The following is a 12,592-nucleotide window of genomic DNA, read 5'->3' on the forward strand; positions in this document are numbered from 1 at the left end:
CACCAAGGCTCTCTCTCTCTGGAGACACCAAGGCTCTCTCTCTCTCTCTCTCTCTGGAGACACCAAGGCTCTCTCTCTCTCTCTCTCTCTCTGGAGACACCAAGGCTCTCTCTCTCTCTGGAGACACCAAGGCTCTCTCCTCTCTCTCTCTCTCTGGAGACACCAAGGCTCTCTCTCTCTCTGGAGACACCAAGGCTCTCTCTCTCTCTGGAGACACCAAGGCTCTCTCTCTCTCTCTCTCTGGAGACACCAAGGCTCTCTCTCTCTCTGGAGACACCAAGGCTCTCTCTCTCTCTGGAGACACCAAGGCTCTCTCTCTCTCTGGAGACACCAAGGCTCTCTCTCTCTCTGGAGACACCAAGGCTCTCTCTCTCTCTCTGGAGACACCAAGGCTCTCTCTCTCTCTGGAGACACCAAGGCTCTCTCTCTCTCTGGAGACACCAAGGCTCTCTCTCTCTCTGGAGACACCAAGGCTCTCTCTCTCTCTGGAGACACCAAGGCTCTCTCTCTCTCTCTCTCTCTGGAGACACCAAGGCTCTCTCTCTCTCTCTGGAGACACCAAGGCTCTCTCTCTCTCTGGAGACACCAAGGCTTCTCTCTCTCTCTCTGGAGACACCAAGGCTCTCTCTCTCTCTCTAGAGACACCAAGGCTCTCTCTCTCTCTGGAGACACCAAGGCTCTCTCTCTCTGGAGACACCAAGGCTCTCTCTCTCTCTGGAGACACAAGCTCTCTCTCTCTGGAGACACCAAGGCTCTCTCTCTCTCTCTGGAGACACCAAGGCTCTCTCTCTCTCTGGAGACACCAAGGCTCTCTCTCTCTCTGGAGACACCAAGGCTCTCTCTCTCTCTGGAGACACCAAGGCTCTCTCTCTCTGGAGACACCAAGGCTCTCTCTCTCTCTCTGGAGACACCAAGGCTCTCTCTCTCTGGAGACACCAAGGCTCTCTCTCTCTCTCTGGAGACACCAAGGCTCTCTCTCTCTGGAGACACCAAGGCTCTCTCTCTCTCTCTCTGGAGACACCAAGGCTCTCTCTCTCTGGAGACACCAAGGCTCTCTCTCTCTCTCTGGAGACACCAAGGCTCTCTCTCTCTCTGGAGACACCAAGGCTCTCTCTCTCTGGAGACACCAAGGCTCTCTCTCTCTCTCTGGAGACACCAAGGCTCTCTCTCTCTGGAGACACCAAGGCTCTCTCTCTCTCTGGAGACACCAAGGCTCTCTCTCTCTCTCTCTCTGGAGACACCAAGGCTCTCTCTCTCTCTCTGGAGACACCAAGGCTCTCTCTCTCTCTCTCTGGAGACACCAAGGCTCTCTCTCTCTCTCTGGAGACACCAAGGCCTCTCTCTCTCTCTCTTCTCCTCTCGGAGACACCAAGGCTCTCTCTCTCTCTGGAGACACCAAGGCTCTCTCTCTCTCTGGAGACACCAAGGCTCCTCTCTCTCTCTGGAGACACCAAGGCTCTCTCTCTCTCTGGAGACACCAAGGCTCTCTCTCTCTCTCTCTCTGGAGACACCAAGGCTCTCTCTCTCTCTGGAGACACCAAGGCTCTCTCTCTCTCTGGAGACACCAAGGCTCTCTCTCTCTCTGGAGACACCAAGGCTCTCTCTCTCTCTCTGGAGACACCAAGGCTCTCTCTCTCTCTGGAGACACCAAGGCTCTCTCTCTCTCTGGAGACACCAAGGCTCTCTCTCTCTCTGGAGACACCAAGGCTCTCTCTCTCTCTGGAGACACCAAGGCTCTCTCTCTCTCTCTCTCTGGAGACACCAAGGCTCTCTCTCTCTCTGGAGACACCAAGGCTCTCTCTCTCTCTCTGGAGACACCAAGGCTCTCTCTCTCTCTCTGGAGACACCAAGGCTCTCTCTCTCTGGAGACACCAAGGCTCTCTCTCTCTGGAGACACCAAGGCTCTCTCTCTCTCTGGAGACACCAAGGCTCTCTCTCTCTCTGGAGACACCAAGGCTCTCTCTCTCTCTCTCTCTGGAGACACCAAGGCTCTCTCTCTCTCTCTGGAGACACCAAGGCTCTCTCTCTCTGGAGACACCAAGGCTCTCTCTCTCTGGAGACACCAAGGCTCTCTCTCTCTCTCTGGAGACACCAAGGCTCTCTCTCTCTCTCTGGAGACACCAAGGCTCTCTCTCTCTCTGGAGACACCAAGGCTCTCTCTCTCTCTCTGGAGACACCAAGGCTCTCTCTCTCTCTCTGGAGACACCAAGGCTCTCTCTCTCTCTCTGGAGACACCAAGGCTCTCTCTCTCTCTGGAGACACCAAGGCTCTCCTCTCTCTCTCTCTCTGGAGACACCAAGGCTCTCTCTCTCTCTCTCTGGAGACACCAAGGCTCTCTCTCTCTCTGGAGACACCAAGGCTCTCTCTCTCTGGAGACACCAAGGCTCTCTCTCTCTGGAGACACCAAGGCTCTCTCTCTCTGGAGACACCAAGGCTCTCTCTCTCTCTGGAGACACCAAGGCTCTCTCTCTCTGGAGACACCAAGGCTCTCTCTCTCTCTCTGGAGACACCAAGGCTCTCTCTCTCTCTGGAGACACCAAGGCTCTCTCTCTCTCTCTCTGGAGACACCAAGGCTCTCTCTCTCTGGAGACACCAAGGCTCTCTCTCTGGAGACACCAAGGCTCTCTCTCTCTCTGGAGACACCAAGGCTCTCTCTCTCTCTGGAGACACCAAGGCTCTCTCTCTCTCTGGAGACACCAAGGCTCTCTCTCTCTCTGGAGACACCAAGGCTCTCTCTCTCTCTCTGGAGACACCAAGGCTCTCTCTCTCTCTGGAGACACCAAGGCTCTCTCTCTCTCTCTCTGGAGACACCAAGGCTCTCTCTCTCTGGAGACACCAAGGCTCTCTCTCTCTCTCTCTCTCTGGAGACACCAAGGCTCTCTCTCTCTCTCTCTCTGGAGACACCAAGGCTCTCTCTCTCTCTGGAGACACCAAGGCTCTCTCTCTCTCTGGAGACACCAAGGCTCTCTCTCTCTCTCTGGAGACACCAAGGCTCTCTCTCTCTCTCTGGAGACACCAAGGCTCTCTCTCTCTCTCTCTGGAGACACCAAGGCTCTCTCTCTCTGGAGACACCAAGGCTCTCTCTCTCTCTCTCTCTCTGGAGACACCAAGGCTCTCTCTCTCTCTCTCTCTCTCTGGAGACACCAAGGCTCTCTCTCTCTCTGGAGACACCAAGGCTCTCTCTCTCTCTGGAGACACCAAGGCTCTCTCTCTCTCTCTCTGGAGACACCAAGGCTCTCTCTCTCTCTCTGGAGACACCAAGGCTCTCTCTCTCTCTCTGGAGACACCAAGGCTCTCTCTCTCTGGAGACACCAAGGCTCTCTCTCTCTCTCTCTCTCTGGAGACACCAAGGCTCTCTCTCTCTGGAGACACCAAGGCTCTCTCTCTCTCTCTCTCTCTCTGGAGACACCAAGGCTCTCTCTCTCTCTCTCTCTCTGGAGACACCAAGGCTCTCTCTCTCTGGAGACACCAAGGCTCTCTCTCTCTCTCTCTCTCTGGAGACACCAAGGCTCTCTCTCTCTCTCTCTCTCTGGAGACACCAAGGCTCTCTCTCTCTCTGGAGACACCAAGGCTCTCTCTCTCTCTGGAGACACCAAGGCTCTCTCTCTCTCTGGAGACACCAAGGCTCTCTCTCTCTCTCTCTCTGGAGACACCAAGGCTCTCTCTCTCTCTGGAGACACCAAGGCTCTCTCTCTCTCTGAGACACCAAGGCTCTCTCTCTCTCTCTCTCTCTGGAGACACCAAGGCTCTCTCTCTCTGGAGACACCAAGGCTCTCTCTCTCTCTCTCTCTGGAGACACCAAGGCTCTCTCTCTCTCTGGAGACACCAAGGCTCTCTCTCTCTCTCTGGAGACACCAAGGCTCTCTATCTCTGGAGACAGCAAGGCTCTCTCTCTCTCTGGAGACACCAAGGCTCTCTCTCTCTCTCTCTCTCTGGAGACACCAAGGCTCTCTCTCTCTGGAGACACCAAGGCTCTCTCTCTCTCTCTCTCTCTGGAGACACCAAGGCTCTCTCTCTCTCTCTCTCTCTCTCTGGAGACACCAAGGCTCTCTCTCTCTCTGGAGACACCAAGGCTCTCTCTCTCTCTCTCTCTCTGGAGACACCAAGGCTCTCTCTCTCTCTCTGGAGACACCAAGGCTCTCTCTCTCTCTGGAGACACCAAGGCTCTCTCTCTCTGGAGACACCAAGGCTCTCTCTCTCTCTGGAGACACCAAGGCTCTCTCTCTCTCTGGAGACACCAAGGCTCTCTCTCTCTCTGGAGACACCAAGGCTCTCTCTCTCTCTGGAGACACCAAGGCTCTCTCTCTCTCTCTCTGGAGACACCAAGGCTCTCTCTCTCTCTGGAGACACCAAGGCTCTCTCTCTCTGGAGACACCAAGGCTCTCTCTCTCTCTGGAGACACCAAGGTTCTCTCTCTCTCTGGAGACACCAAGGCTCTCTCTCTCTCTCTGGAGACACCAAGGCTCTCTCTCTCTCTGGAGACACCAAGGCTCTCTCTCTCTCTGGAGACACCAAGGCTCTCTCTCTCTCTGGAGACACCAAGGCTCTCTCTCTCTCTCTCTGGAGACACCAAGGCTCTCTCTCTCTCTCTCTCTCTCTGGAGACACCAAGGCTCTCTCTCTCTCTCTCTCTCTCTCTGGAGACACCAAGGCTCTCTCTCTCTCTCTCTGGAGACACCAAGGCTCTCTCTCTCTGGAGACACCAAGGCTCTCTCTCTCTCTCTAGAGACACCAAGGCTCTCTCTCTCTCTGGAGACACCAAGGCTCTCTCTCTCTGGAGACACCAAGGCTCTCTCTCTCTCTGGAGACACCAAGGCTCTCTCTCTCTCTCTGGAGACACCAAGGCTCTCTCTCTCTCTCTGGAGACACCAAGGCTCTCTCTCTCTCTGGAGACACCAAGGCTCTCTCTCTCTCTCTGGAGACACCAAGGCTCTCTCTCTCTCTCTGGAGACACCAAGGCTCTCTCTCTCTGGAGACACCAAGGCTCTCTCTCTCTCTCTGGAGACACCAAGGCTCTCTCTCTCTCTGGAGACACCAAGGCTCTCTCTCTCTCTGGAGACACCAAGGCTCTCTCTCTCTCTCTGGAGACACCAAGGCTCTCTCTCTCTCTCTGGAGACACCAAGGCTCTCTCTCTCTCTCTGGAGACACCAAGGCTCTCTCTCTCTGGAGACACCAAGGCTCTCTCTCTCTCTCTGGAGACACCAAGGCTCTCTCTCTCTCTGGAGACACCAAGGCTCTCTCTCTCTGGAGACACCAAGGCTCTCTCTCTCTCTGGAGACACCAAGGCTCTCTCTCTCTCTCTCTCTGGAGACACCAAGGCTCTCTCTCTCTGGAGACACCAAGGCTCTCTCTCTCTCTCTCTCTGGAGACACCAAGGCTCTCTCTCTCTCTGGAGACACCAAGGCTCTCTCTCTCTCTCTCTCTGGAGACACCAAGTCTCTCTCTCTCTGGAGACACCAAGGCTCTCTCTCTCTCTCTCTCTGGAGACACCAAGGCTCTCTCTCTCTGGAGACACCAAGGCTCTCTCTCTCTCTCTCTCTCTGGAGACACCAAGGCTCTCTCTCTCTCTCTCTCTCTCTGGAGACACCAAGGCTCTCTCTCTCTCTGGAGACACCAAGGCTCTCTCTCTCTCTCTCTCTCTGGAGACACCAAGGCTCTCTCTCTCTGGAGACACCAAGGCTCTCTCTCTCTCTCTGGAGACACCAAGGCTCTCTCTCTCTCTCTCTCTGGAGACACCAAGGCTCTCTCTCTCTCTCTGGAGACACCAAGGCTCTCTCTCTCTCTCTCTCTCTCTGGAGACACCAAGGCTCTCTCTCTCTCTCTGGAGACACCAAGGCTCTCTCTCTCTCTGGAGACACCAAGGCTCTCTCTCTCTCTGGAGACACCAAGGCTCTCTCTCTCTGGAGACACCAAGGCTCTCTCTCTCTCTGGAGACACCAAGGCTCTCTCTCTCTCTGGAGACACCAAGGCTCTCTCTCTCTCTCTCTCTGGAGACACCAAGGCTCTCTCTCTCTCTGGAGACACCAAGGCTCTCTCTCTCTCTCTGGAGACACCAAGGCTCTCTCTCTCTCTGGAGACACCAAGGCTCTCTCTCTCTCTGGAGACACCAAGGCTCTCTCTCTCTCTGGAGACACCAAGGCTCTCTCTCTCTCTGGAGACACCAAGGCTCTCTCTCTCTCTGGAGACACCAAGGCTCTCTCTCTCTCTCTCTCTCTGGAGACACCAAGGCTCTCTCTCTCTGGAGACACCAAGGCTCTCTCTCTCTCTCTCTGGAGACACCAAGGCTCTCTCTCTCTCTGGAGACACCAAGGCTCTCTCTCTCTCTCTGGAGACACCAAGGCTCTCTCTCTCTGGAGACACCAAGGCTCTCTCTCTCTGGAGACACCAAGGCTCTATTGGTCCAAAAAAGTTATTCAACCCAGAAACCAAAATTGTAAAGTCCAAGTCAGAAGAGGAGTTTGATAGAGCAGCGGTTTTAGATTCTAATTTACTGGCCAAATGTGAAATGTCATGGTCACTGGACAACAGGCCCAATGTCACCATCCATCTGACAGCGGATACGAACCAACCAATGCCACAAATGAGGCTGGATTGTCTCCACATAGTATATATACTGTAGTAGTCCGCTGCAAATATGATTCGGAAGTGTAGTTTTTTGAAATTCGAAAGCCCATCGAAAGCCCTGGGTCTCTTCTCTCAAAAGACTACACTCAAGTTAGGTTGATATTCTCCGTTGGTTCATTACAATTTACTCAAGCATAGTAACGGAGACAATATTCTTCCATTTACTTGAGTATGTACTGTAGGCAAGTTTTCTGAAAATAGGGCTTAAGAGGTTAACAATCAAATCAGAGGTTAAATCAAATACGCTAAGCTTACCTTTTCTGTTGCACTGTAATCCAAGGGTTTGATTGATTGATTGATTGAAGTTTATTTCAAATATGCAACATAACAAACAAACATCAAGTACAGATAGCCTTAAGCCGTTCAAATAATAAATGTATATAACAAAGAAAAAGAAAAATAACAAAGGGAAAAAAAAGTCAAACTGAATTTTTTTATTTACATATTTACTCATCAGAACATACTATATTAAATTGACTAATTCATACATTTACTAGACTTATATTGAAAAAAATAAACTTAGTTAACAATACATTTTTTAATAATACCTTATTAATATTTGCCAAAACTGTATGTTCCTCTAGCCATTTCTTATACATATACAACTATATACCTACATATGCACATATATACAATTATATATACATTCTGCCAGTTATCAAACCCCTTCTTCATCTCTGCACCTCTGGAACACCATTTGACAGTATTTAATTTTAAACTGGGTTAATACACTTGTTGCGTTAGTTGACCTTCTAGGACTCCTGTCTCCAGACTCTGATGCAGGGGAAGGGAGAGCGGGCCACGCCTGAAGGCCTGGAGCTGCTGAGGACGGAGGTGGAGACGCTGAGAGCCGAGATCAAGACCTCAGAGGAGGGTTAGTGCACACACACACGCACACACGTTTCTTGTAATAAGCGTTAGGTAATAAGGCCCTTAACCCTTTCACTGCCACACTACAGAAGGTCAACCCTTTACTATCACACTACCGACGGTGACCGCTGTTGTGTCGCAGTGAAAGGGTTAACCGTTTGGTGGCGCGGCGGTGAAAGGGTTAAACGAGTATTATTAACAATATGTTAAGACTATATGCGACCCTGCACAGCGGTTTTTGTGCCACATGTCCCATTTTCATTTTCCATATTTTTACAGATTGTGAAAGTACAACACATGTACGCTTTCAAATGATGTGTCATACGTTGAAATCTGAGAATGTTTGAAGATGATGTGCTAATTTAATCAACATTTAAGCAGAGATATATAGCCTCTCAAAGGCAGGCCAGATTTTTAACGCATCTCCCAGTGTGGGCTTGGCGTGAACAATACCACCCCAGCCACTCCTCTCACCTGAACGCATTAACATAATTAAGTGCTGTCACAGTAATGCTGTCATGACGGTGAAAATAGCTGTTAAATATCTAGGTTATGTGCTGTATAATGTCATGTAGGCTAGATTATCTACTGTATAATGTCTAGATTATCTACTGTATAATGTCATGTAAACTAGATTATCTACTGTATAATGTCATATAGGTTAGATTATCTACTGTATAATGTCATATAGGTTAGATTATCTACTGTATAATGTCATGTAGGCTAGATTATCTACTGTATAATGTCTAGATTATCTACTGTATAATGTCATGTAAACTAGATTATCTACTGTATAATGTCATAGGTTAGATTATCTACTGTATAATGTCATATAGGTTAGATTATCTACTGTATAATGTCATGTAGGCTAGATTATCTACTGTATAATGTCATGTAGGCTAGATTATCTACTGTATAATGTCATGTAGGCTAGATTATCTACTGTATAATGTCATGTAGGCTAGATTATCTACTGTATAATGTCATGTTGGCTAGATTATCTACTGTATAATCAAGTTTCTTTAATAGTTGTCATACAGAAGTACAGAATACTTTTATACAAAATGCTTCTTACTGTTACGCTCCAGAGACTGTGCAAGACAAGATAAGTATGAAATAAAATAACATAGTATAGCATGTAAATTAGAAGTAAAAAAAAAAATGAGGTCACAGTGTTCAGTATAGACATATGTTCGATGCAGAATAGACGTAACTGAGTTACCATATAATATACAATACTATGCAGTGTACTAATATACAATACTATATAGTGCAAGGCAGAAATGGGATGAGGTGCAATTTAGGTACAATTTACAGTAGGTGTACGAGTTGTAGTGCAAATCCTTTATCAATAAATATAAAGTGTGTTTGTGTGATCTAAAGTGTGGAGAGTGGGTGCTGCAGTGTGTTGTTTGTTTAAGTGAGTGTGTGTGCTGTGTGCATTTGATGGTTGTTGCATAGTGTTTATTGTTCGTTTAGCAGCCTGATGGCCTGGGGATAGAAGCTTCTTCTGAGTCTTTCTGTGCTCGACTTAAGACTCCGGTATCGCTTGCCTGACCGCAGCAGTTCAAAGAGGCAGTTGTTCGGGTGGCTGGAGTCCTTGATGATTCTCTTAGCCTTGCCCCTGCACCGCTTGTTGTAAATGTTCTGGAGGGTGGGAAGCCCCCCTCCAATTGTGCGTTCGGCTGAACGTGTCACTCTTTGTAGTCTGCTACGGTCTTGTGCAGTGCTATTCCCAAACCAGGAGGAGATGTTGCCAGTCAGGATGCTCTCTATTGTACATGAGTAGAAGTTCCTAAGGATCTTCTGACTGACATGGAACTTCCTTAGGCGCCTGAGGAAGTAGAGGCGTTGTCGTGCCTTCTTCACAACACTGTCAATGTGTGTGGTCCATGTCAAGTCCTCGGATATGTAGGCTCCGAGGTACTTGAAACTGTTCACTCTCTCAACCGGTGCCCCGTCGATGCTGAGGGGGCTGTAGTCCTTGACCCCCGACCTCCTGAAGTCCACAATCATCTCTTGTTTTGCTGACGTTCAGGGAGAGGCAGTTCTCCTGACACCACTGTGACAGATTCTCTACCTCTTCCAGGTAGGCCCTCTCGTCGTTGGCAGAGATCAAGCCCACCACTACTGTGTCATCAAATTTGATGATAATGTCATGTAGGCTAGATTATCTACTGTATAATGTCATGTAGGCTAGATTATCTACTGTATAATGTCATGTAGGTTAGATTATCTACTGTATAATGTCATGTAGGCTAGATTATCTACTGTATAATGTCATATAGGTTAGATTATCTACTGTATAATGTCATGTAGGCTAGATTATCTACTGTATAATGTCATCTAGGTTAGATTATCTACTGTATAATGTCATGTAGGCTAGATTATCTACTGTATAATGTCATGTAGGCTAGATTATCTACTGTATAATGTCATGTAGGCTAGGTTATGTGCTGTATAATGTCATGTAGGCTAGATTATCTACTGTATAATGTCATGTAGGCTAGATTATCTACTGTATAATGTCATGTAGGCTAGATTATCTACTGTATAATGTCATGTAGGCTAGATTATCTACTGTATAATGTCATGTAGGCTAGATTATCTACTGTATAATGTCATGTAGGCTAGATTATCTACTGTATAATGTCATGTAGGCTAGATTATCTACTGTATAATGTCATGTAGGCTAGATTATCTACTGTATAATGTCATGTAGGCTAGATTATCTACTGTATAATGTCATGTAGGCTAGATTATCTACTGTATAATGTCATGTAGGTTAGATTATCTACTGTATAATGTCATGTAGGCTAGGTTATGTGCTGTATAATGTCATATAGGTTAGATTATCTACTGTATAATGTCATGTAGGCTAGGTTATGTGCTGTATAATGTCATATAGGTTAGGGTCTTTACTCTTGGCTACATTTGAAGAAAGAAAGCCGCAACATGGGCACCCAAGTGGCGACCCATGTAACGTGCTGCGTCGCGACGTGCTGCGTTCCCGGACCCGGCGTCCTTTGCCGAATGTCTTCCCCCCGCTCTGTCTCCCGTTCTTCCTCTCTCTCTACCTCTACCGGCCTGCGCCCGCGTGAATATTTTAGGCAACCAACTTGTGTTCAGCGTTTCTCTGATTGGCCACTACGCCCATGTGACCGCGGCAGCGCGAGAGAGCGACAGTGCGGAAATAGGCTGCATTCTATTGCCATTCTCTGCGACAAACTCTAACCTTAACCAACTCCAAAACAGCGTCTAAACTTAACCCTTCTAACCTTAACCAACTCCGAAACAATGCCTAACCTTAACCCTAACCTTAACCAACTCCGAAAGAATATTGCCATGCTCTAAGACAAACTCTAACCTTAACCAACTCCGAAACAGCGTCTAAACTTAACCCTTCTAACCTTAACCAACTCCGAAACAATGCCTAACCTTAACCCTAACCTTAACCAACTCCGAAAGAATATTGCCATGCTCTAAGACAAACTCTAACCTTAACCAACTCCGAAACAGCGCCTAAACTTAATCGGCGAAAGAATGCACATAAAAGAAATTAAAAAAAATTTAAGGGATTCGAACTTGTCACCAACGCACCGCAGGATCCACAGCAAGGCGGCGAACCAGTTGAGCTAACCGTCGATGTTAAAAGAGGGGGAATTACGGCTGCATAATGCTGCCGCGGCAGAGCTCTGCCGCGGGGGCGTGGCTAGACGCAAGTTTGTTGCCTAAAATATTCACGCTGCCCGGTAGTACAAACAAATAAATAAAATCTACCAAAAACAATAAAAAGAAATAAAAAGTAAGCCGCAACATTAATACAGTCTGTAGAGATAGATTTATGCAACATTAATACAGTCTGTAGAGATAGATTTATGCAACATTAATACAGTCTGTAGAGATAGATTTATGCAACATTAATACAGTCTGTAGAGATAGATTTATGCAACATTAATACAGTCTGTAGAGATAGATTTATGCAACATTAATACAGTCTGTAGAGATAGATTTATGCAACATTAATACAGTCTGTAGAGATAGATTTATGCAACATTAATACAGTCTGTAGAGATAGATTTATGCAACATTAATACAGTCTGTAGAGATAGATTTATGCAACATTAATACAGTCTGTAGAGATAGATTTATGCAACATTAATACAGTCTGTAGAGATAGATTTATGGCGTGATGTCTTTGCGGTGCCTGGGTAACTTGTAAATGCGGTGACACTGTACCACAAACATAATGTTAAGGGTTAACCCTTTCACTACCACACTACAGAAGGTAAACACTTTCACTGTCACACGACAGTGGGGGGGTGGGGGGTCAGACCTCCAACACCATCACCCTGAGCATCGGGTCCCCCCAGGGCTGTGTTCTGAGCCCCCTGCTGTACTCACTCTACACACACGACTGTGTGGCCAAGTTCAGCTCCAACTCCATAGTGAAGTTCGCAGATGACACGGTGGTGGTGGGGCTGATCTCGGACAACGACGAGAAGGCCTACCGGGAGGAGGTTGAGGTACTGGAACGCTGGTGCCAGGACAACAGCCTGCTCCTGAACATTGGCAAAACCAAGGAACTGATCGTGGATTATAGGAGAGGACAGCAGGAGACACACACACCACTGATGATAAACGGGGCTACCGTGGACAGGGTGAGCAGCTTCAAGTACCTGGGGGTCCACATCTCAGAGGACCTGACATGGTCAACACACATAGACACAGTAGTAAAGAAGGCGAAACAGCGTCTCTACCACCTGAGACAGTTAAGGAAGTTCAGAGTATCGGGGAAGATACTCCAGTCCTTCTACTCAGGAGCTGTAGAGAGCATCCTGACCGGAAACATCACTGCCTGGTATGGAAACAGCACGGCACAGGACAAGAAGGCCCTACAGAGAGTGGTGCGCTCAGCCGAGCGTACCACGGGTATTGCACTACCCCCCCTGCAGGTTCTATACAACAAGAGGTGCAAATCCAGAGCCTGCAGGATAATGAAAGACCCTCACCACCCCAATAACAGCCTGTTTCAGCTGCTGAGGTCAGGCAGACGCCTGCGAACCCCAGCTACTAGGACAGAGCGGCTTAGGCTCAG

At 48.3% G+C, this 12,592-nt stretch overlaps 1 protein-coding gene across 2 annotated transcripts in view; it reads left to right on the plus strand.

Annotated features, from left to right (window-relative positions):
* Positions 1-12,592, plus strand: part of LOC311246341 (B-cell receptor-associated protein 29-like) — a 66,208-nt gene that overhangs the window by 35,706 nt on the left and 17,910 nt on the right. For both annotated transcript variants that reach the window (XM_084338484.1, XM_084338483.1), the window contains one exon: positions 7,396-7,498. In XM_084338484.1, coding sequence (XP_084194610.1) covers positions 7,396-7,498 — 103 coding nt within the window. The remainder of the gene's footprint in view (positions 1-7,395; positions 7,499-12,592) is intronic.

The sequence above is a fragment of the Notolepis coatsorum genome, assembly GCF_963971535.1.
Source record: "Notolepis coatsorum genome assembly, contig: SUPER_1_unloc_1, whole genome shotgun sequence".
NCBI lineage: Eukaryota > Metazoa > Chordata > Actinopteri > Aulopiformes > Paralepididae > Notolepis > Notolepis coatsorum.